General features: G+C 36.2%; 1 protein-coding gene across 1 annotated transcript in view; it reads left to right on the top strand.

Annotated features, from left to right (window-relative positions):
* The window catches only part of CACNA1C (calcium voltage-gated channel subunit alpha1 C), a 476362-nt gene that overhangs the window by 447899 nt on the left and 3948 nt on the right, over window positions 1-24515 (top strand). The window contains 13 exon segments of the mRNA XM_070946686.1: window positions 924-1015; window positions 1862-2030; window positions 2303-2430; window positions 4996-5092; window positions 6732-6834; window positions 8288-8389; window positions 8595-8722; window positions 9521-9655; window positions 11104-11456; window positions 17695-17826; window positions 18572-18675; window positions 19911-20014; window positions 21816-22136. Of these exon segments, the coding sequence (XP_070802787.1) occupies window positions 924-1015; window positions 1862-2030; window positions 2303-2430; window positions 4996-5092; window positions 6732-6834; window positions 8288-8389; window positions 8595-8722; window positions 9521-9655; window positions 11104-11456; window positions 17695-17826; window positions 18572-18675; window positions 19911-20014; window positions 21816-22136 (1968 nt within the window).

Below are 24515 nucleotides of genomic sequence, written 5' to 3' on the forward strand. Positions count from 1 at the left end.
ACTAATGCCCTGTATTATAACTCCAGAATTTCATTTTAAAATAATTTATTATTTTTATCAATATCCTTTGCATGTATAAAGAAGAGCGCCTATTGAAGCAAAATGAAGTCTGCAAAATGTTTCTTGAGCAAATTGGAATAGTGAATGGTGAATACCTTAAGAACTAAAGCCAAAATAAAAAGATTAGATCAGAGTGTAATATAGAGCTGGGGTCTCCAACCTTGGCAATTTTAAGACTTGTGGACTTCAACTCCCAGAATTTGCTGAGGAATTCTAGGAGTTGAAGTCCACAAGTCTTAAAATTGCCAAGACCCCTGTTATAGATGGAGACTGTCAATCAGATGTACATGCAGTGCAGTGGGAAGATGTCAAATGTTGTATTGAGATATCAGAACCATGCAAATACAGGTAGGCCTCGACTTATAATCACAATTGAGCCTAAAATTTCTGCTGCTAAGTAAGACATTTGTTAAGTAAATTTTGCTCCACTTTGAGATGTTTCTTGCCACAGTTGTTAAGTGAATCACTGCAGTTGTTAAGTTAGTAACATGATTGCTAAATGAATCTCTCTTCCCCACGGACTTTGCTTGGCAGAAGATAGCAAAAGGTAGTCACATGACCCCAGGACACTGCAACCATCATAAATATGAATCAGGTGTCAAGTGTCTGAATTTGGTCGTAAGTCACTTTTTTCAGTGCCATTATAACTTCAAACAGTCACTAAATGAACTGTTGTGAGTTGAGGATTACCTATATTTGTTTTTTCTGGAATGTGAAAGCATTTAAGTCTGCTGTAAATTGAGGACTGCCTGTATGTAGGATATATTTTATAAGTTTATTAGAATGAGAATATTAAGCCTATCAGATACAGGAATATCTTGTGGAATGAAACGTTACCTTGAATCAACTTTTTCTCTTATTAGGTGTTTGGTAAAATTGCACTAAACGATACTTCAGATATCAATCGGAACAACAACTTTCAAACATTTCCTCAGGCTGTGCTCCTGCTTTTCAGGTAGGTCGCAAAAAGGGATGCCAGGGCAGGCAACCCATATAAAACCTCCAAAGTCCCTTGGTTGGTGTTGTCTCAGTGTCTTATTTTTCATTACTGAAAAATAATGTTGCAGCTTCCAATAGGAACTCAAAAAATCAAGGGCACCAAGTCTTTAGAATGGTTAGTAAGCCTAAACCAGCATTCCTTTTAAAATCTTCCAGTAAGACTTAAATGTTGGCCCTGCCTTCTTCCATGATGGCAACACTGAAAAAAATAAAAATTAAAAAAAAATCTTCCAACCACAAAACGTTGCTAACCCCGAAGCGTATTTGATTTCATCATATTTTAGGAAAACGGTTTAATCTTTTTCTCCCAGAGGCCAAATTGTACTAGTCCTTTCATTTTTAATTCCACTGAATTTAATACCTGTTTTATGAGGCATAAGATCTGATACTTTCCAAATCTCAAAATGCTTTGTGTAGACCAGCTACCCAAACTATCAGGTACAATAGACATTTTATCAGACATCTGTGGCTGCTTATGAAGTATGACTTGCTCTATGCTGCAGACATCTGAGCCAGTGGTGGGTTGCCCCCCCGGTTCAGACCAGTTCGCAAGAACCGGTAGTAAAACCGGCGGAAGGCTCCGCCCACTGCCCCGATGTTGTCATTGGCGATCTGCGCATGTGCAGAAGCGTGCGATCCCATTGCGAACCGGTAGTAAAGGTAAGTAGAACCCACCCCTGATCTGAGCCAGCTAGACACAATTATCTTGTGAGCTATTTGCTGAGTACTTAATGTTTAAAACCTCCCCCACCACTAGTGATGATAAGCCACCTTCTTCTCCACTGCACCCCATTTTCAACAGATGTGCTACTGGTGAAGCTTGGCAGGAAATCATGCTGGCATGCCTATCTGATAAGAAGTGTGACCCTGAATCTGTGGAACCAAACAGTACTACTGAAGGTGAACATCCCTGCGGGAGCAGCTTTGCTGTATTTTATTTCATCAGTTTCTACATGCTTTGTGCCTTTCTAGTAAGTAGCTATGGCGATCTATAAAAGTTGTGTAGTGATTTGCATTTTTTAACCAAAAAAAAAAAAAAAAACCTGTCAGGGGAGCCGAAGTAGTGATCCCTGAGCCATATGCAAATTCTGAAACCTCTTTTAGCGTCTTTTGATCTTGTCTACATATTGTTTTTCAAGAGGAGCATTGTAGAAGCACTTTGTCTGAAAAAGACCTTGAAATATAAATTCTTATGGCATGAAATACCTTCTCGTAGAACGAATGTTTTTGTGCTTATTTACAGATCATTAACCTTTTTGTTGCCGTTATCATGGATAATTTTGATTACCTAACCCGTGATTGGTCCATTCTGGGTCCCCATCATCTGGATGAGTTTAAACGGATTTGGGCAGAGTATGATCCTGAAGCCAAGTAAGTTTCCAGCCACACAACTTAAAGAAAGGGACTCTGTGTAACTCTACCTACAAAGTTTAGCATCTACTCAGGTTTCTATTTAGGAGCTGCTTAGGATTTCATGTCTCCTGTCACAAGTAAGACAAATGGTATCCAGTCTTATACGTATAGCAGGGCACATGCTGGCTTTTGTATTCTATTTGGGTGGAACTGATAGTCTGAAAGTGGGGGATCCCTCTAGGATGGATCATTTTTTTTCTTAGGTTCAAGCTAAATGACTGGTACAAATCTTTACAAAAGTGGAGGTCAGAACCAGTTAAAATGACTGAGTCCAGACTACCTCAGTGAACTCAGAAAATATCTAACCTTGTGTGTGTGTGTGTGTATGTTTCTATCGAGACACCTGGTCTATCCCAACATGTGGGAGGGGGCATTCTGCTCCCTTTCGCCTTTCAGCTCCAATCCAGGAGCCCTCAAGTAGTCGCATTCACGACAAACCATTTTATACCAAATTTATATTTTGATGAACTGATGAGAGCTAAATAGCTTGAAATAGATCTATACTAGTCTCCCTTTATTTATCAGCAAAATATAAATTTGGTATCTATATCTATATCTATCTATCTATCTATTTATCTATCTATATGAAATATTATGTAAGAATATAGAAACAATCAAGGTCATTAATATTATGCTTCCTAAGCACACTCCCCATCATATCAATTATTTGATCACCTAGGCAACTGAAAAGGTAGTGGCCTCACATCTCTGCATTCATCTAAATTATACTAATTATCTAGATTGAGTTGAGTTGAGCTTTTGGCCGGCAGGAGGTACTGAAACTCCTTTTATTTACTTGGTAAATTGCCTTTGCCAGAAATTGCATGAGGAAAATGCAGACCTGTTGCTTGTCCTAGATTTTCAGTAGGTTTCAGTATCACCAACTCCAGACCTTATGATGGAATCAGGCTTTGGGATTTGTGAGTGTTCTTTGTTTTCCAAAGATTGGACATCCCACAGTTTAGTTCATAACTGTACAAAATACAATATAGTAGTACATATCTTTCCTATTCCCTTGAATTAACTCCACCCTTCTAGGTTTTGCAAATTGATGTGGCCATATAAATAAGCCCTCAAAGATCATCCTTGTAACAAGTAAAAGCCTTAATGTCTGTAAAGTGGCATACAACCCCCTCACCTCTCTCCAAATGCTCCTGCACTTGTTGAGTAGGTGCTGACACAGTATGGTTGCTGCCAAGCTCCAGGCAGGGATCTTATCACAATGGGCTGCTTACAGTAGCTTGTAGTCCTTTGCAGTTGATTGATAGCTCTCCAGCTTGCCTGTAATAGTCATACGTTCCAGACATCACTTCTTGCTTTCTTGTCTATTTGTTGTCTTCTCCGTTTAGACTTTTGTAGGCTAAGGGCCTGGGTGGGGTAAGACTGCCTATATATATATCTGCACATTCCTGAAAACACAAGAGTCTGGCTCAATTAGTTAAACATCTGGAACACCAGTGTCAGTGCTTATGAGGAAATTGTGAATGGGGGAATGAAGGGATGAAAATGAATGAGCTCATCTCCTCTCAAGTTTCCGGAACTGTAAACATTTATAGGTAGTCTTCAAAGTTACAAGGGCATTGAAAAAAATAAGTTAGGATTTTTTCACTCTTACAACCATTGCAGCATCCCTATAGTCATCTGATCAAAATTCAGATGCTGGGCCACTGACTCATATTTATGACAGTTGCAATGTCCCAAGGTCAAGCGATTACCTTTTGCGACTTTCTGACAAGCAAAGTCAATGGGAAGCCAGATTCAATTAACTACCATGTTACTAATTTAACAACAATAGTGATTCGCTTAACAACTCTGGCAAGAAAAGTAAAAAATGGGGCAAAAAACAGCTTTTAACAACTGTCTTGCTTAGCAACAGAAAGTTGGGGCTCAATTGTGGTTGTAAGTCAAGCAATAGCTGCACTGCCATTTGAGAGAAGGGATAAGTTGAGTCTATCCTCGAGGAAGTGAAGGTGGGAAGCATATCTGCTTGGCTGCAGCTGCTTTTCCAAAATGCAGATAGCAACCCCAGCTGCATTCGCTCACAGGAACGTTTTTTTGCAGTGCTTTTGGTCTTTCCTGTCCAATGTGCTAAAACACATTGTTTGACACCTAAGCAAATGTTCTATGGTTCCAATAAGGTTACTTATTATATCCCCTGATGTTCAACATCTACATGAAATTGCTAGGAGAAATCATCCAGAACACTGGTACAGTGGTGAAATCCAAAATTTTTTACTACTGGTTCTATGGGTGTAGCTTGGTGGGTGTGGTGTGGCTTGGTGGGCATGGCAGGGGAAGGATACTGCAAAATCCCCATTCCCTCCCCACTCTGGGGCCAGCCAGAGGTGGTATTTGCCGGTTCTCCAAACTGCTCAAAATTTCCGCTACCAGTTCTCCAGAACCTGTCAGAACCTGCTGGATTTCACTCCTGCACTGGTATAATCAGACACCTAATTCCAAAGAAGCCACCAATATCCTTGAATATTGCCTGACAAGCCTTCTTTTTTAAAAATTTTCCTGTAGAGGACGTATCAAACATCTAGATGTCGTAACACTCCTGCGTCGGATACAACCTCCTCTGGGTTTCGGAAAGCTTTGTCCTCACAGGGTAGCTTGCAAGGTATGATAGGTTTCTGTTTCGTTCCTGTTACTGTTTTGCATTACTTTTCCTTATATATTGATGGATGACAAACCCCATCCATTGGCCATTGGTCATATTAACGGGACGATAGGAATTGTCATCCAATATAATATCAATACTCAGAGCTTGTGATTTCTAGATTTTCTATTATGCAGTTTAATAGATCTTATTATCATGAAATGTGCACTGGTTTCTTAGACAGCAAACTTTTGCTTAGTTGACTGCCTTTTGTTAACATTTAATATTTTTATTTAAAATAATTATTTTCTGGATATTAATGTTATTTCAATATTAGTATAGTGATTAAAATTAATCCTGCACAATGTACACTTTAAAATACATACTGTATTTACTTTTGTCAACACCATCAAGATTGACAAAAAAAACCATCGATCAATTGCAAAAGTCAGCTTTACTTGGAATTGCTTACATTTGCCAGATGTTTAGACTGGATTTGGCATCCATCTAGCAAACCCTTCTCAAGGATCTGGGATAGATAGATGTTATTGTTTGATGGTTGTGAAGATACCATTGCAAAAAATAAGCTATTCCAAGAAAAGCTGACTTTTGCAATTGACAGAATATAGAACAACAGAATTGGAAAGGACCTTGGAGGTCTTCTAATCCAACCCCCTGCTCAGGCAGAAAACCCTATACACGTGATGGCGAACCTATGGCACGCATGCCACAGGTGGCACGCAGAGCCATATTGGTGGGCACGCGAGCGCTGTCCTAGCTCAGCTCCAGCATGCATGTGCGCGCTGGCCTGCTGATTTTCGGGCCTTCTGGGCCCACCAGAAGTCGGCAAATGGGCTGTTTCCGGCTTCCAGGGAGGTGGGGAATGCTGTTTTCGCCCTCCCCAGGGTCTTAGAAAGCCTCTGGAGCCTGGGGAGGGCGAAAAATGTGCCTACAGCGTCCACCATGCCAACACATGCCAAAAGCGGGGGGAGCACAGGGGGCCGTGCACACATGCACGGGGTGCAGGGCACATATAGTTATGGGTGTGGGCACGCACGCGCATGACCACCCAGCACTTCCCCCGCTTTTGGCACGCGATGGCAAAAAGGTTAGCCATCACTGCCCTATACCATTTCAGACAAATAGTTGTCCAATCTCTTCTTAAAAACTTCCAGTTTTGGAGCATTCATAACCTCTGGAGGCAAGTCATTCCACTGATTAATTGTTCTAAATATTAGGAAATTTCTCCTTAGTTCTCACCATGAGACCGCTGGTGATTTTGTCAATGCTGATGGGTTGATATTGCTGACACCAACTTTATTGATAGATAAGAGATAGGATATGGGGAAAAAGAGTATTTGTTGTATTTTAAGAAATGGTGATAAGTTATTAAAATTGTTTATGGATGTTGTGATGAAGGAGAAATTATATATTTCTTGTCTTTTCTTAATATATTCTTATTTTTCCTTTCTGTTTCTTTGTTTCCTTTCCTGCATCTCCTACTTATATTAGTTTTTTTAGTTTGTATTAATCTTTATTGTTGTAATTATAATTCTTAATACAATTACTATAAAATGAAACTGGGAAAACAGTATATGAATTGATATGGAATAGGCCACATAATTCAATAGTGTGTTTCTTTCTTTTTCTTCCCTCATAGCGTCTTGTCTCTATGAATATGCCATTGAATAGTGATGGAACTGTTATGTTTAATGCAACCTTATTTGCACTAGTAAGAACAGCACTGAGAATCAAAACAGAAGGTAAGAAGACAACATGCAGCAGAAATACATTCGTTATAAGTTTTGTATAGCATATGTGTTATCGTGCCATAAAATAATAGAAACATAGATTTGTGAGGGGCCAACTACCTGTTCATTGATAAATCCGATAAATCCAAATTAAAGTTTCCCTGAAAATGTGAATAGTGGTTGTTAACCAAGGAATACCTGTAAATATTTACAATGAAAAGGCAAGAAACGAAAGAAACAGATATATATTCGTATCCAAATTACCATATTTTTCGGAGTATAAAACGCACTGGACTATAAGACGCACCTACCTCTTTTGGTGAGGAAAACAAGAAAAAGAATCTGCCTCTGCCTCCCAGCAATTATGCCTCATTGCAGCAAACAGCAGACAGCCTGCTTTACTTTCATTTTCATTTTCAGCATAGCTTGATTAGCACAAGAAAAAAAAAAATCTGCTCCAGCAATTTACCTCCTTGCAGCAAGCAGCAGAGGCCCATCCAAAACAGCTGAGAGCAAAACAGCGGAGAGTCGGGAGGCTGATCCAATCAATTTGTGCTAATTAGAATGTGCTGAAGCTGAAACGAGCTGTTTCTTCTTGCTGCTTGCTGCAAGGAGGAAACTGCTGGGAGGCAGAGGCCAAAGGTGGGGGCCAGTGGGTGAGCGCAGCTACATTTGGTGTATAAAATGCACCTAAATTTTCACCCCCTTTTAGGGAGGAAAAAGGTGCGTCTTATACTCCGAAAAATACCGTAATTTCTGTTCATAACACTTTTTTTCTGTGTCTCACAGAGCTTAATTAACTTTTCTTGAGGCAGGTTTTTATTTCTATATTAATATGTAGAAGATGCAAACAGTTTCAATTCTGAATTGACCTCATAGCTAAAATTGCATTTATCACGCCATTGTCTTCCAAGTTGTTGTATTGCAGTATCCTAAACCTAAGATCATAATATAGAAGACTATAGCTAGATATTTGATGAATTTACTTAAATAGGTGTAATATGAATTATGATCCACTCAAATTTCATATATAGATACAACTTTGTCACCTGAAGTAGCCCCTACTAACCTCTAGCTGTTGAGAATCCTTTAAAAAAAACATTTAACTAGTTCCTAAAATATATTTTTCCTACTCATGAAACTTTCTTCTGTTCAAGGGAATCTTTACATTCTAATTTCCCTGAATACCATTCTACCTTTGTAGGATCATTAACTTAAATCAGGCTTTGTCCTTCAGCCTCAAAAACCAATCTATCACTATGTTTTACAAGTCATAATAGGCCAAAAGAGAAACTGTCATTCTTTTCATTTAATTGGATTTAATAGGATCAGAGTTACTAAGAATCCTATTATAAAATGGCCTCTTATTTTTATCTGTGGCTCTCTTTTTATCTGTGGACCAGATAAAAGTACTGCTCCATATAAGAACTGAAATTCTTTTTTACACTAATATTTCTTCTTATAGGTAATTTGGAACAAGCCAATGAGGAGTTGCGTGCAATCATTAAGAAAATCTGGAAGCGCACTAGCATGAAATTGTTGGATCAGGTTGTACCCCCAGCAGGAGGTGAGTACATCTTTTTTTTTTCCAATACTCTATTTAATAGCAATTCCAATCTGTAATACATGCTGCACTTCCTGAATACAGTCTGGGAGATTAATTTTTTAAAATAGTAGGGCACTAATAGTTTGTTAGTAAATTACAAAAGCAAATAAACTATCAATTGTCTTAGTGTTCTCTTCGATTTTTTTTTCAAATGTTTGCCATCTAGATGATGAAGTTACAGTTGGAAAATTCTATGCCACATTCCTGATTCAAGAGTATTTCCGGAAATTCAAAAAACGCAAAGAACAGGGTCTCGTGGGCAAACCTTCACAACGTAATGCTCTTTCTCTACAGGTAAGTCTTGAATACATAGCATGAGGTTTACCGAAAAGAAAGTCAAAATATATTGCTTAGCATTATGACATTGATAGAAATTATCAGCCCAGCAGTTTCATTATCTTTCCTACCAAAGATTTGCTCCAGAAACTCTTGAGAAACATTTCTTTAAAAATATGTTAGTTAGTTTTGATGTAACAACTCAAGATGCCCCAATTTTAAAAGCATTTTCATTTAATCTAATAAATTGGGTATACCAGTTATCATTAATGTATCATTTTAGTTATTAGAATTAATTATAAATAGGGCCTTTTAGTTAAAATTGTATATGTAAGAACCACTGGTTGGAAATAAGGTATCTTGATAACAAATATATCTACTTCTAGATTAATATACTTAGACCAAATATTTATAACATAATTATGAGGAAGTGATGAGGTTATTCTACTATCAAATAGCATCTCAAGGATCCATCATATAGATCCTACCAAAAATCTAGTGAAATTTAGGAAATGTTTATGAAGATATTCACTGTAGTTTTCATCATGTTTTTCCTAAACTTCAGAACAGACCAAGTAGCTTCACTGCATGGGAACAAGTTATAATTTACAGTCTTATGAGTCCCATTGTCACAGATGGATTGAAAGTGGTACTATTTTTCTGAATTGTTTTTTTCATATTTCAGATACAGGGAAACTATTACTGCAAAACTCTACAAAAAGGGTTTTTGTCCATTTAGAACTGCAGAATGAATCAGCTAATAGGGAAATTTTATTTCTTTTATCTACCAGTATGCTAAACCATAATATTTCTTAGGCTGGTCTGCGCACATTACATGACATTGGACCAGAGATTCGAAGGGCAATATCTGGAGACTTAACAGCAGAAGAGGAACTAGACAAGGCCATGAAAGAAGCTGTTTCTGCTGCTTCTGAAGATGATATTTTCAGGGTAAGTGCTTTCACCATGAATCTGGTGTTCAGCAGAATGAGCCAAAAATATTCAGTGAGATTCATGGACTGAAGTATATGCAGTACAGGATGAACAGAAAAATATATAACTAAGAATAATTTTAAAAAACAGCTCACTTAAAAAGACATTTCAAATCTATTTACCGGTATACTGCAATTAGCAAGCATCATCTGTGTTTGTAGTCAGTGTCTACTTCTTATGAGAAATCAAAGATTATAGAATCAATAGAGAGGATTGGCAAAAGTAGTGAATAGACCCGAGATTTAAAAGACTTATGTCCCCTTCCTAGCGGAATGTGATTAATACATCATAAAATTAAAATTCTTTCTCTCACTACTGTTAATGTTATGTTTCTACATTCCCAATATATTAAAGCAGAATTGAACAGCCCCAAGAACCATATTACTTGCTGTGTTATAAAATTACAAGTATGTATACCGTGTTTCCCCGAAAATAAGACCCTGTCTTATATTTTTTTGAAACCTGAAATAAGCGCTTGGCCTTATTGCCATGCGCTCAAAAGCCCGATTGGGCTTATTATCAGGGGATATTTTATTTTGGGGGAAACAGGGTACACACAAACATTCACCAATACACAGGCACGGGTTTCATTCATCTCTCTCTCTTGCCCTCCTCTTCCTCTGCAGCTTTGAAGAAGAAAACAATAACCTAAAGGAATCTATTGTAGAAATCAAGCAACTCTAAGGTGGCTTCTGCTTAGCTCCCTTTCCCCTCAATGAAGGGTTGCTGGGAACTCAGTTCAGGGTTCCTGAGTTCCCAGTATAATAACTCAGGAATATGAATGCCAAAGATGGAGGATATGAAGGATGTCTATTCTATTCCTGATAGACAGAAGCATCCTCATTATATGACAAGTACATTGCTGTGGAATAGGGAAACTAAGACAATGTACATTGGGAGTTTTAAGAGCCACATATTTATTTGCAAGTACTGCTCCAAAAAAAGCATCCTATGAAATGGATTGCTGAATGCATACAACAGGATACGTTGTTATAGCATATTCAGCAACCATTTGTTTAATTACCATTTGATGTTACAGCAGCAACGAATAGAGAGGCTTATGACTGGTCCTCATAGTTGCAACTATTGCAGCATCCCTGTGGTCACATGACTGCAATTTGGGCACTTGGCCCCTAGCATTCCTCTATCACATGATCACCATTTGTGACCTGCATGCTGGTTTCTGACAAGCAAAGTCAATGGGGGAAGCCAGCAGGAATCACAAATGACAGTCACGTGTTCTTGTGCCTAATGACCATGTGGGATTTGCCTAACAATAGCAACTCAAACTGCCACAGCTACCCACAGCCCAGTTGTGTTATATTTGCTGTATAACCTCCTATACATTACTACCTCTGTAGTGATGCTTTTATTCATTCATTAATATGCTTCTGTTTTGCTTCCAGAGAGCTGGTGGCTTGTTTGGAAATCATGTCAGCTATTACCAAAGTGATGGCAGAAGCTCATTCCCTCAGACATTCACTACTCAGCGCCCTTTGCACATCAACAAATCTAGCAACAACCAAGGAGACACTGAATCCCCATCCCATGAGAAGCTTGTCGATTCCACCTTCACGCCAAGTAGTTACTCCTCATCAGGTTCCAATGCTAACATCAATAATGCCAACAATACTGCCTTGAGACGCTTTTCTAATCCACCAAGCTATTCCAACACTGTCAGCACCGTGGACAGCTACAGCACCCCTTCCTCCGCCACTGTACGAATCCAGGAAGCTCCTTGGAAGTTCAGATGCAGAAGGTAAAGACTGTTGACAGTAGCAATATTTCTATCATTTGCCAGTTTAATAGATCATTGTAATTGCACATGGAACTTCAAAGAGAAATATATAATATAACAGAAATTTGAGCCATTATGTGTGTGTGTGTGTGTGTGTATATATATATATACACACACACACACATACATACATATATACATATACATATACATATACATATATATATATATATATATATATATATATATATATATATATATATATATATATGTATATATGTAGGTCTTTGGTTATTCGGGTTTTCTCCCGTGTAAAATTGGAGGTTTCTTGGCAACGTTTCGACGAAGTCTCATTCGTCATCTTCAGGCTGGTGTCTTCGGCTTCGTGCTTCTAGGAGCAATGTGTGTGATCGCAGCTGTTTCTTCCTTTTAACTGCCAGTGGGGGTGTGAACTGATTGGGTGGGAGCTTGGCTGTGTTCTGATTGGGTGGAGGTGTGTTCTGATTGGTTGGGGGTTTGACTTCGTCGAAGTCAAAGAAACCTCCAATTTTACGCAGGAGAAAACCAGAATAACCAAAGACCTACATACAAACATCCACACACACACACATGCATACATACATACACTTCAGTGGTGGGTTGCCACCGGTTCATCCCGGATCAGGCAAACCGGTAGTGGCGGCAGCATGAGGCTCCACCCACTCACCCGGACACTTCTGTGCATGCGCAGAAGCACCACGCGCATGCAAGCGCACACGCACAAGCGAACCAGTAACGATACCCGCCCCGATACACTCCCTCCCAGAAGATGATGAAAATGGCTATTCCATACATTTCAAAATATAATTAATTTTAAATTGTTATAGATTATCAAATAAACAGCAAATAAATTATTACATTAAATTTTAGTAAAGAATTAGGAATAAGTACATCCATCAAAAACCTAATGGTTGAAAAAATGAATTAAGACAATATTTAGTCCTAATCCATCAAGGTTCAGCCCTATCTCCTTTCCATTTGCTTCTTTGTAAATAAAACTTTTCAATTATTTTATGAGTTTTTAATGAGTTTTTAATGTTTTAATGTTTTTTTATAATGATTTTTTGGAATGTATTGTGAGCCACCCTGAATCTTCGGAGAGGGGCGGTATTTAAATTAAATTAAATTAAATTAAATTAAATTAAATTAAATTAAATTAAATTAAATTAAATTAAATTAAATTAAATTAAATTAAATTAAATTAAATTAAATTAAATTAAATTAAATTAAATTAAATTAAATTAAATTAAATTAAATTAAATTAAATTAAATTAAATTAAATTAAATTAAATTAAATTAAATTAATTAAATTAAATTAAATTAAATTAAATTAAATTAAATAATTAAATTATTTGTATCCCACTTTTATTATTTTACAAATAATTCAAGGCGACAAACATATCCAGCACACCCTCCTCCTATTTTTCCCACAACAACCCCATGAGGTGAGTGGGCCTGAGAGATTGACTGCTGTAAAGTTTACCAGCAAGCTTTCATGGCTAAAGTGGGAATTGAACTCTCAGTCTCCTGCTTTCTAGCTGTAACCACTACCAAACTGGCTATTTGAGGTGTATACGAGTATTCCAAACACATTATAAAACAATGTTTTATTATTTGTCAACATTATTTCAGAACATTTTAAGCAAAATCACCATATAAGAGATCCTATAATAGAACCTGAGAATGTAAATTGAGGTACTCAAGTAAATATCCTAATGGCTTCTTGGTATTCATTTACTTATCTACTTAGTAGGTTCCCAGTTTTTCCAGTTGGAAAAACAACTCTGAATGGACCACCTGCATAGGGAATTCCAAGGCTCAAACTTCTATTACGGTAATCCTTCCATATTTGGGCCAGAAAATTAATGTCTGTAACATAATAAATATTACAGCTTCATAATCTAAGAAGAGCTTTGATGGATGTCAATCTTAATATAGTATTATGTTTTTAATAAAAACTGACCAATTGGCTCAGTAGAGTAGGAAAGAAGGAATTAGCTCATGTTCACTGATCGTTGGCAGGATTATTGCCTTTTGATTATTGAACATTTATGGATAAAAATTATTTAAGGATATCTGTTGCAAATGACAGCCAGCAAGTCCATATTCCAGGCAGGAAAGGACATAGAATCCTCATCCACAGGTAAGATGCCATCTACAGAATTAGATTACTCCAGATTCTCCAACTGAAAGAGTTCTAAAACTGAGATGTGAAAAGCACGTGGCTAACTGACTACAATTGGGAATCCCAGGAAAATGGAAGTTGAAACAGAAAATGCATATGAGGAATAGGTAGATGTTCCAGCCAGTAATTCTCTGATATATTTTTTCTCCATGATGCTAAAAGATTTTTTTTTTAATTTTCTTTGTGCAACCTAGTGAAATGTGTCCAATTATCCATTCATCAGGGTAAGCATGGAGATATTGTGTTTATAATCCAAGTTGAAATCTCTGCAGTATCAAAATTTGGCAGGAAAAAAATCTGTTTCTATTTACATCAGACAAGCAACATCTAGCATTTCCTTTGCTTCATAAATTCATGTTGCATTTTGCATGCTAATTTTTATATTTTGGCAGGGTTTTTTTTCCTTTTTCTAAGAAAGTCTAATTTTGTTTTACTCCTAATTGATTTTCTCCTGTGTGAGGGTGGGAGGTGGGGGCAAGAAGGACTTGTACTCTTCTCCATTTCAACACAACACAGGCAGGAGTTTTGGACTATTTAAATCAGGGGTCTCCAACCTTGGCAACTTTAAGCCTGGTGGACTTTAACTCCCAGAAGTTGAAGTCCACCAGGTTTAAAGTTGCCAAGATTGGAGACCCCTGATTTAAATTATTTCTATCTTGGTATCCTTGAGTGATGGGTTCTGAAGTTATCAAACTACCACTGCAAAAGCAGTAGGTGGAACCAGAATACTCCAGAGTACTCCTGGAAGAAGAGATTGTACCCTAGGGGCAGAGTCATTCCAATATTTTTTGTTAGTTAATTCTGTGAGATAATTAAGCATATGCAAGAAAAGTACTTTTTTATCTGATCTAAATTAACCATCCTTTAACCATCCTGAGGTCTTTGTGCCCATAAGTCCTTTTAAAATATTCAATATAAAGAAGCAAATATTGAGGATATGTGTGATATAATTAAAGTACGAAAAGTAAAGTATGAAAAATATAACCAAGATCAATGTGTGCGTATTTAAAAGGTTCATTTTATTTTTCTTTCTGTGTGTTCTTCAACACTCATTACTGTGCTCCTTCAGAATAAATAGTCTTAGGCCATGTGGAAAGAGGAAAATAATAATTGGCAATGAATAAACACTGCATCCTAGGAGATGATGAAAGACCTAATACCTTTGTGATAGATAAAACAAAAATTATTTTCATGGTGAATTCAACTTGTAGGTAAAGAGTCCTTATTCTTGCCCTCTTTCAATCCTGACAAAATAGGCATGGAAAAGAAGATTTAAGGGGATTAGTGTTTATCATATTGAGATGAAATTGGGATTGCTGAAAAAATATTGCTGAAATGCTTTGGGCATCTAAATCTGACCATTTAATTAATTTGAAACATTTACTTTAAACTGGCACCCTTAACAACTAGGTGGATTGTTTAGTATACTGTACTGAGGAAACTTCATGTAAAATGTCACTGAGATCCTCTCTAGTTTAATTATTTTTTAAATCATATTGTTTAATAGGGGATATTGTTTGTTAATATTTTATTTTTGATGAGATTGCATTGGTTCAGAGCAAGGCAATCTTTGCCCTGTTTTCTGAAGCATAATTTTAAAAGGCTAGGCAAATAGATCTGTGCTCCAGATTTCTGCCTTACTCTGCAAAACTACAGCAATCCAAAAATACCACTTTCTTTCCTTCTCTCCATCTCTATTCCTGATTGTCTTCATTTTTTTTCTTCCCATGCTTTCCTAATGAATTAGGATACATTATTATGAAACATTAGGGAGGGAGCTAATCTTACTGTTCATCTGTATTTCATATAAACATTCATTTAACATTCATTGTTACGGTACAAGTTATATACAATCTTAACAACTTATTTGCAGGACCACTTGTCCCTAGCCTTTGGGTCTATCCCACTTGCTGTCACAAAATGGACATGTTTCAGATCTCTCCCTGAGGCAATGCCTTTCTATGCCAATGTCTTCACTTTGGAATAATCTCTATCCCACCCTACCTCAGTCAAAGCTCAGATAGCTCCAATTCTCTTCACCATGCAGAAAGCTTTAAAAGGACTTTTCCCCTTTAGATACTGCCAGAATGACAGATGACCCTGTTTTCTGGGAAGCAAACAGTTTTCTGGGATTGATTGATTGACGCCGCCTCTGTGTTATTGATATGTTGCCTATGGATTGCATTACTTGGCATTGCATTACTTGCATTACATGGCACGGGCACGGGGTATTTGCAGGATCACCTCCTACCGGCCTCCCACCGCCCAGTGCGCTCACATAGGGCTGCCCTCCTCCGGGTCCCCTCAGCTAGACGGTGTCGGCTGGTGGTCCCCAGGACGAGGGCGTTCTCTGTGGCTGCATCGACCCTCTGGAATGGGTTGCCCACCGAACTCTGGATGGCTCCCAACCTCCGCACCTTCCGCGTCGACCTAAAGACATGGCTCTTCCACCAACTTCCCTGATCTGCCACGGATTTTAATTTGGGGATTTGGGGATTTTAATTTGGTTTTAATACTATTTATTACTTATTGTCGGGTTTTTCTATTGTTGTGAGCCGCCCCGAGTCCTACAGGAGAAGGGCGGCATATAAATCTGACAAAAATAAATAAATAAATAAATAAAATACTTCTTATGGTCTCTTAACTGTACTCAAATGTTTTTTGCTTGGTTTTTATTTGATATACTGCCACCTAGAGTCATGATTACACACGTCAGGTAGCTATATACATCTAATCAATTAAAAAAAATTGTTACTGGAATGCTATTATGTGAATTGGCAGTCTGTTTGGAATAGTGGCAGGGGTCAATTTTTTCTTCCTGTGTTGTTTTTCTGAATCACAGTTGCATTTACAACTAGCTTGTTTTTTTTTTAATGGCAAAAAAATTAGATACATGGAAAACATTAATTTAGCCCCTGCCCCTCTGATTTACTCCTAAAACAGTGACAGTTATTTCAATTAAATCACGGTAATGCATGTGAATCACCAAATACCAGTGAGAGGACAGTCATGGCAAAAATAAGTTTTTTAAAATGATGTGTAAGTTGGCTGGAAGCAAAACAATTTAAAAGCTACACTACCAACAAGATAAAATGCAATTACGTACATAAGTCCCAAGCAATACTAACAGACCATTTGAGTAGGTCACTGTAGGTTTCAGGCTTGTTTTTTCAAAAATAATAATAATTATTATTATTATTATAAAAAACAGGAAATCTAAGGCAGGTGCTTCGTATCTTGCTTCCCCATTTCCAAATTAATTTCCAGACATGAGATCTGTATCTCATTTGCCAGGCCAATTCAATTTGGCAGGGTTGGCACATCCTGGGTTCCAAATAATGTTACATGGAATAAGGTTCACCTCGAAATTTGAATAACTCCGACTCTATTAGTATTTTAAAGAACCTTAAAGAGAAGACTAACACTCCTTTCTTCCTTTTTGTTCCCCTCTGGGTTTATTTTCTTTGCCATTGTTGTTCTTTTGTCTTGTGCTGTTTTTATGTTTTCACATTGTTCTTTGTTTTTAAAAGTTTTAACAATTATAAACAGCCCAGAGTCCCTCCGAGTCCGATAGTATACAAATTTAATATATTATGGTTCGTTGCACAGGCAGCCAGAAGTTCAGAGTAGAATTGGTATTTTTGTCCACCTATCAAGTCCTTTTCAAGGACTTGGGATACGCAGATGTAGATGTTTGATAGTGTTAGAGTATTGTCTCAGGATATAAGCCAGTGGTGGGATTCAGCCAGTTTGCACCACTTCGGGAGAACCGGTTGTTAACTTTCTGAGCAGTTTGGTGAATTGGTTGTTGGAAGAAATCATTAGGGCAGAGAATCGGTTGTTAAATTATTTGAATCCCACCACTGATAAAAGCTGTTCTAAGTAAAGTATATTAATTTATCATTATTATCTTTCTTGTAAGATAATTTTGCCAGGACCTGTTTAAAAATAATGCAACAGAATCAGTGTTTCCACTGAGGCATTTTTATATTTTCTTCATTATCCATAAATCATTCTGATCTTTTTGCTTATTAGATCCTACTCCAGAGACAGCCAAGTAGCAATTGTTAGTGAAGAGGAAGCTCCTCAGGTGGAAGAAACATATAGTGAGCAATTAAATGAAGAAACTGAATATTGCAGTGAACCAAATTTGTTATCACCTGAAATGTGAGTATTTTATTGTAGTATACAAGTTGTTTTAGAATTTTAAGAATGGAATCACAACATCCAATCTTGCCTTTCCAATAGTTCCAGGTTAGAAATACATTAGTAACTTTTTCCATATATTTATACCATAGTTTAAATTGTAATTTGCTAATAATAAAATATACAAGGATAGGAAACAAAGAAGAAGGAACAAGCAAAGTATTTGTAGGCAAATCATAATTTAGCATTGTACCTGAATTAATAATTTAGTGCTGTAATATGAAAATAAATAGGTAAGTCATAAATTTAGGCATATGTATACCATACCCAGATTCTTCTATAGTTCTCTATAATGATACTTGGATTGTCAATTGCTGGAGGTTATAAAAATCTGCTTCCACATACCAATTTATTCCTAATTTTTTGGATGAATTATCAATGTATTCCTAACAATACTATTGTGAATATAATTAATATGGTAGGCTGTTTAAAAAAGAAAAATGTTGAAAACTAAGGCATAAAGAAACTCATTCTAAAATATCATTTTCAAATACTTCATCATTCCATTATGGTACGAGTAACAGCTTGGTATGTGGAACAAAAGTGAGAGGCAAAATCTGCAGATTTGAGGGTTAGACCAGTAACCCTACATTGTATGGTTTGACATTAACATAATTAAATCTGATAGAAGAGGCTGTGTTCCTCTTTAAGAACTGTACAACATGTTGGCTAAATTTTGGAAAAAACATGACATTTTCAATTACAGGTTATCATACCAAGATGATGAACACCGACAGCTAACTCTCCCAGAAAGCAAAGAAGACATCCAGCCATCTCCAAAGATCGGATTTCTACATTCCTCATCACTAAGTAATACTGTTGACATTTAAAAAGTTGTGCAATCTATTAAAAATCTATCTTTTGTTGCAAACATGAAATAGATTACACAGCTGATACATATTTTCATGGCTTTTAGCTATTAGTTGCCAGAATTTTTGGATATACTGAGATTCTGTTAACTTATCCAGGATCACAAACATTATTCAACTACTTGACAACTGCTCTTGAATTAAAACTCGCAATTCAGTTAGGACAGCCCTTGTTTTCAAATAAACAAATATTACGTCTTCATTGTATATCTTCAAACTATAATTGGAGACATATATGTTACGGGGAATTCCTGTAAAATGAGAGTTCCTATCTAGATTATTCTTGACATTCACGTTTTGCAGATAATGCACATTTTTAAAAAAGAAATTGCAAAATGCTCTGCAATATAAGTTTCTACTTATAGTCCAGATTTATTATCCCAATGAGAAATATCATATAAATATATACAATGTTTAACTAAGAACTGTGTAAACTGAAATTGTGTGTTTGTCAGCTTAACATAAAAGCCCAATAGCTGAGGGGAAATTCCTAATCTTTTCTATGCCTGTGATTTTCTTCTACAAATGCCATATTCTCCCACACACACACAGAGAGAAAGAACTATTTTGCCTCAACTCACAGAGATGGGCTAAAAAATATAAACAGGAGCCTTAATTGCAGAACATGGCAATACTCTTCTAATTGACAAGTCCTTACTACAAGTAACAGAGTCCTATCCGTGATACAAGGGAAGTGTGTTATTTCAACATAAGATCATAATTGAGCCCGGGATTATAGCCATAAGTCATGCTGGTTGTTAAGTAGGTCACCGTGTGACGGTGCACCAATTTTACAATGTTTTTGCAGTGGTCATTAAGCAGACTCCATGGTCATTAAGCAAACCCATTGTACCCAGTGGGCATTTTTTGCTAGCAATTAGGAGTAAATGCTGGTTTCAGTCACAAGACGCAGGACACTGCAAACAGTCAGAAATGAAGGCTAGTTGTTAAGCACCCAAAATGCAATCAGATGACCATGGGGGGAGCCATCAGAACTTCAGAATTGTATCATAATAGCTCTGTGGAGGTCCATTGTAATTTCAAACAGTTGCTTAAGCGATTAGTCGTAAGTCAAGGGCTACCTTCATAGGTATCTGCTTCAAAGGCTAATGCTCTCTTTTCAGTGATTATGCAGTTGGACTAATCTATTTTCATACTGTGCAAATGGCTTTTTAGGTCGAAGAGCATCCTTCCATCTGGAGTGTCTAAAGAGACAGAAAAATCAGACTGCAGGTGTTCCCCAGAAAACAATATTACCTTTGCATCTAGTACATCGCCAGGTGAGTATTTGCATCTAGAAACAGCTATCCTTTGAATCATATTGCATTTAAAAAATAAGGTACACAATCTGATCTTTTGATCATAAATGGTATGGTTAATTTTCTGACCTGAATGTATGCATTTAATAAGATATATGTATCTAATGCCCAATGTATACATCTAATAAAAAGATTATTAATGAAAATAACATCAAATTAATATTATAAATAATAAGCTATCTGCTTAAAATATCACTACTGAATTCTGTTCTACAGAATTGGAAAAGTAATTGAAGACTGTTTAGAGGGTAAGATTTTCCTTTATATTTGATGACTTACTTTCCTAAAGCAAATTCCCAACAGTACAAGAGTTATCAAAAATTGAAAACAAACTAATTATTATGGTATCAACTGCATATGATGAAATGGACTGTAGCTACCTACACCCATGCCATAATATATTTGTTCCTTGATAAAGTACTACAAGCGTCTTAAAGGTGTCATTTCTTAATACAACAGATTTAACTGAATCACTTATCTAAAAAATGTTACCCACCTGGAAGACTGAGATGTTTTCAGAGACAAAGTTTACTAAAGCTCATGAAGAAAAATATAAAGGGTGTTTATCGTATGAAACCCAAATCAGGGTTTGGGTGGGATTTTGCACAGTGGGTTTTACACAGTGAAGAGGGGGGGAAAAAAGAAAAAGTCTGCTTTTGAAGTGATAAATTTCTCTTCCAGCTACCAAATCTGATAACATAATATTTTAACACTTTAATACAATCTTTCCCAGATTTTACAGGTTGACCTGCCTTGTAACAGATTCATGAGTGGCATAAGAAGGGATGTCATTAACAATGTCCAAAGGAATGCTTTACCTATTTTACAAAGTTTTTGGGAGGCTAAACTCCAACCCAACTACTATATAGCTCCATTAACACAGCACTATGATTTCAAGCAGGTCTGATCAAAGTTGAAGTCTAAGTTTGATTTTTATTAGTCAACTATTGGTTTAAACTAAACTACTTTCCAGTGAGTTTTTCACTTCTCACATTACTAGATAATAATTATTGATACAGAAATGCAACATCTAATATGGCTTAATTTTTACTCAATGCAAGTAATTCAGCTGTCATCTTATACGGGCAAATTTTGTGCTACAATTTTCACTCTGACATAATTTAACTTTATATTGGCCAAAGGGTATAATAAAATCATGGAATTGGATGATTTTAAATAGGGCATGATGTTACAATATCTTAAAACAATACAGTGAGAAATATCTGTTATAATAATCTGTCACAGAAATCATGGTGACTATCTACATATCATATAGAGGTGCTAGTTTATCCAAACACAACTTTCCAGCAAGCCCACTAGAGCTTCAAATGAATGGCACTCTTCTCTATTCCCAAAACAATGATAGTATCACTCCTATGTATAAAGTATGCGTAAATTATCTTAAAATCCATTAAGCTGTCCATCAAATTCTAAATGGCATTATGGAATACACAAGAATGATGAGAACCATATATTATCCTTGTTCAATTAGCAAGTTTCAAGTTACAAATAGGTGAAGAGCAGACATTTATTCATTTTTTGTTAAAAGTTACTTTTTGATCCATGTTCTAGTTTTCTATAAGATTGAGGACATTGTCAGTATGAAATATAAAACAGCAGGTTAAAGGAATATCGTTATCCAACTACAGCCAGCTCCCAAATTAAACTGAACTTTTTTTCAAAAATATTTGGTTCATTTTCAGCCATGTTCTGAATCACCATGTTGTCAGACATACTAATTTATCATGTTTTCTGTCTACAGGCACTAGCAGTTGCAGGTCGGAGTCCTCTTCAAAGTAGTCATTCCTCAATTAGATCTTCTCGACCCTGTTCCACACCCTCTGCAACACATTGTACACAAGACTGGCCACAGCAACATGATAAAGGATTGTGGCCTGATGAGGAGGAATCCAATGAGAAACTCAATAATAGCTTCCCATCAATATACTGCAGTTCCTCATATTGTGATAGCACCAGCTCTAGCAGCACCCGAAAAGCCAGGCCACTCTCCCTTATAGTTCCCAGTCAGACAAGAGAGTGTGGCAGGCAATTCCACGGTAGTGCCAACAGCCTTGTTGAAGCGGTAAGTTGATGTCAGTTATAGTTGTAAACAGAAGAGCAAGCTCCCACGTGTGAATTTTTAGATAAGCACTAATTAATAATTATGTATGTGTACACACATACATAAATATATATGATGCAAATATAGACGAACAGTAAGATGTACTTAACTAATTATTTCTTAAGTTGGTAGCTTTAATGATAAGCTTCTTATCAAACATGTATGCTGCCTGACTCACAAAGATTCTGGGCAGCTGACTGATCAATCAAAGAAATTACAATAAGATAATAAAAGATAAAAGTTGACAAACCTGAAGACCAAACGGAATGAAGCAAGAGGTCTCATTCTCCCTCATTAAGAACCTGGGAAAGAGCAAAAGCACAGTGGTGCTGCTCCAGAGAAGGCATGCTTTCATGGTCCTGAGAGATGTTATTGTTTAATCAAAGGAACACAGAGCACGCTAAGTCTGCAAGATCGAAGTGGCCAGATAGATAGGACTACAGCCATAGTTGGAAGGCAAGATTCTTAGTCCCATTCATCAGATAGAACCTTCAGTTTTTACCTGATAGATATTTTTTTCCAAATAGCATTAACAATAAATATATGGGAAGAAATAATTCAGTACAGAGAGGATGCTTGCCAATAGAAATGGGAAGACTAGTCCAAGGTAAATAATTAATTTGATTAATATATTTTGTCTTTGTCAGTTAAAACAAAATCCCCAATACACACCAGTCTAGTTGGATGGCTTAGAACTAGTCAATTAACACTAGTTAATTGACTAGTTCTAGTGCAATTAACAATGCACTTTTACTACAGCCAGAACGTTTCTTGGTGTTACATTAGTTTACACTGTGAAAAAAAAATTGATTCCTCTCAGTCACGGCTGTAAAAATTGGGAAAAAAACATATAACTTCTACCCAACATGAGGATTTTTTTTTAAAACCTAGCAAGTGGAATAAAGATCCCAAGTGATGTCTTCATTTTTATCATCTCATTCAAACAATTTCTGACCTCATTTCCAGAAGTCCCCACTCTTCAAATAATTTTTGGAAGAGGAGTAGGCTTCAGAACAAAGGCGGTATAACTGCCAAGGTTTTTCACTAATTATTTGTATCAACTTTATTACATTTCAAAGAGATAAAATACAGTAGCAGAAAAGTAAAATGGGGGGAAAGGGACCAAAAAGGAAAAAATGTTAAAAAGTGACAAGAAAAAAAAAATCAAAACAAGGAAAAGTTGTCTTCCAACTTTCTTCAGTACAGATATAAACATATAATAAAGCAACTATTTGCTCTAGGCTGAAACAAAACACAGAAACATCATATAAAAATATACAAGTTAAACAATCAAAATAATACTAGAATTATATGACAAAATAACCTATTACTTTAAGTTTAAATATAAACATAAAATAATATACAGTACATGTGTCTAATAATAACAGTAAGAATAGGCATTATTTCCATAATCATAATGGATCTAACTATCAAATCCTAAAATCGAATCTTCATTTTTATCTTTCTTAAACAAGAAATCCAAAATTGGGAAACAAACTAGATACATTTTGTCTTTCATCAAAGTAGTCAGTTTAGCCATCTCTATCAATTCTAATTTTATAATCTTCCCTTCAGTTGTCAGAATTCTGATGGATGTCAGAAAGGTGGTATCTTTCCACCTTTGATATATCAATGCTGTTGTCATATATAGAAACAAAATCCCATGTTTTCTTTCAAAATGTTTATCCACGATACTTAAAAAAAGCTTCAGATTTCAATTTTACAGCCATTTTTAATATTTTCTGAATCAAACAACATATCTGATCCCAACACTTGGCAGTCTTACATGTCCACCAAAGGTGATAAAAGGTACCTTCACATTGATTACCTTTCCAATACTTCTTTGATATTCCCTTAAACATCTTTGATAATTTTTCAGAAGTTAAATACCATCAATGTCATTTTATTAAAAGATTATTTCAAATTATACTTCAATAAAATTTCAATTCATTAGTCCACATATTTTCCCATTAATCCATAGTTTTTGCCTATTTAATCACATGTATTTTATCTTTATCCTACTGGTCCATTTTCAACAACTATTTATAAACTTGACAATGAGAAGTTTATCATTAGTAGATAATTGCTTTCAGTCTGTTTTTTCATCTACAAAAACAATATTTTTATCCAGTTTAAATCTTTCTGCCAACTGGGCATAGGCAAACTATTGACAAATATATCCTTCCTTTTTCAACTCTTCTCTTATTTTTAATCTTGTTTCTCTTTCAGTAACAATAAATCAGCATAACTAAATGAAGTTAGTATAACTAAAATTTCTCTTCTAAAAAAGGCTTCTGGTGGTGACAGCCATAAAGAGATTTTAAGACAAATTTTTACTTT

Source organism: Pituophis catenifer, unplaced genomic scaffold (assembly GCF_029215685.1).
Source record: "Pituophis catenifer annectens isolate HBS135680 unplaced genomic scaffold, rPitCat1.0.hap2 SCAF_7, whole genome shotgun sequence".
In the NCBI taxonomy this organism is placed as follows: domain Eukaryota; kingdom Metazoa; phylum Chordata; class Lepidosauria; order Squamata; family Colubridae; genus Pituophis; species Pituophis catenifer.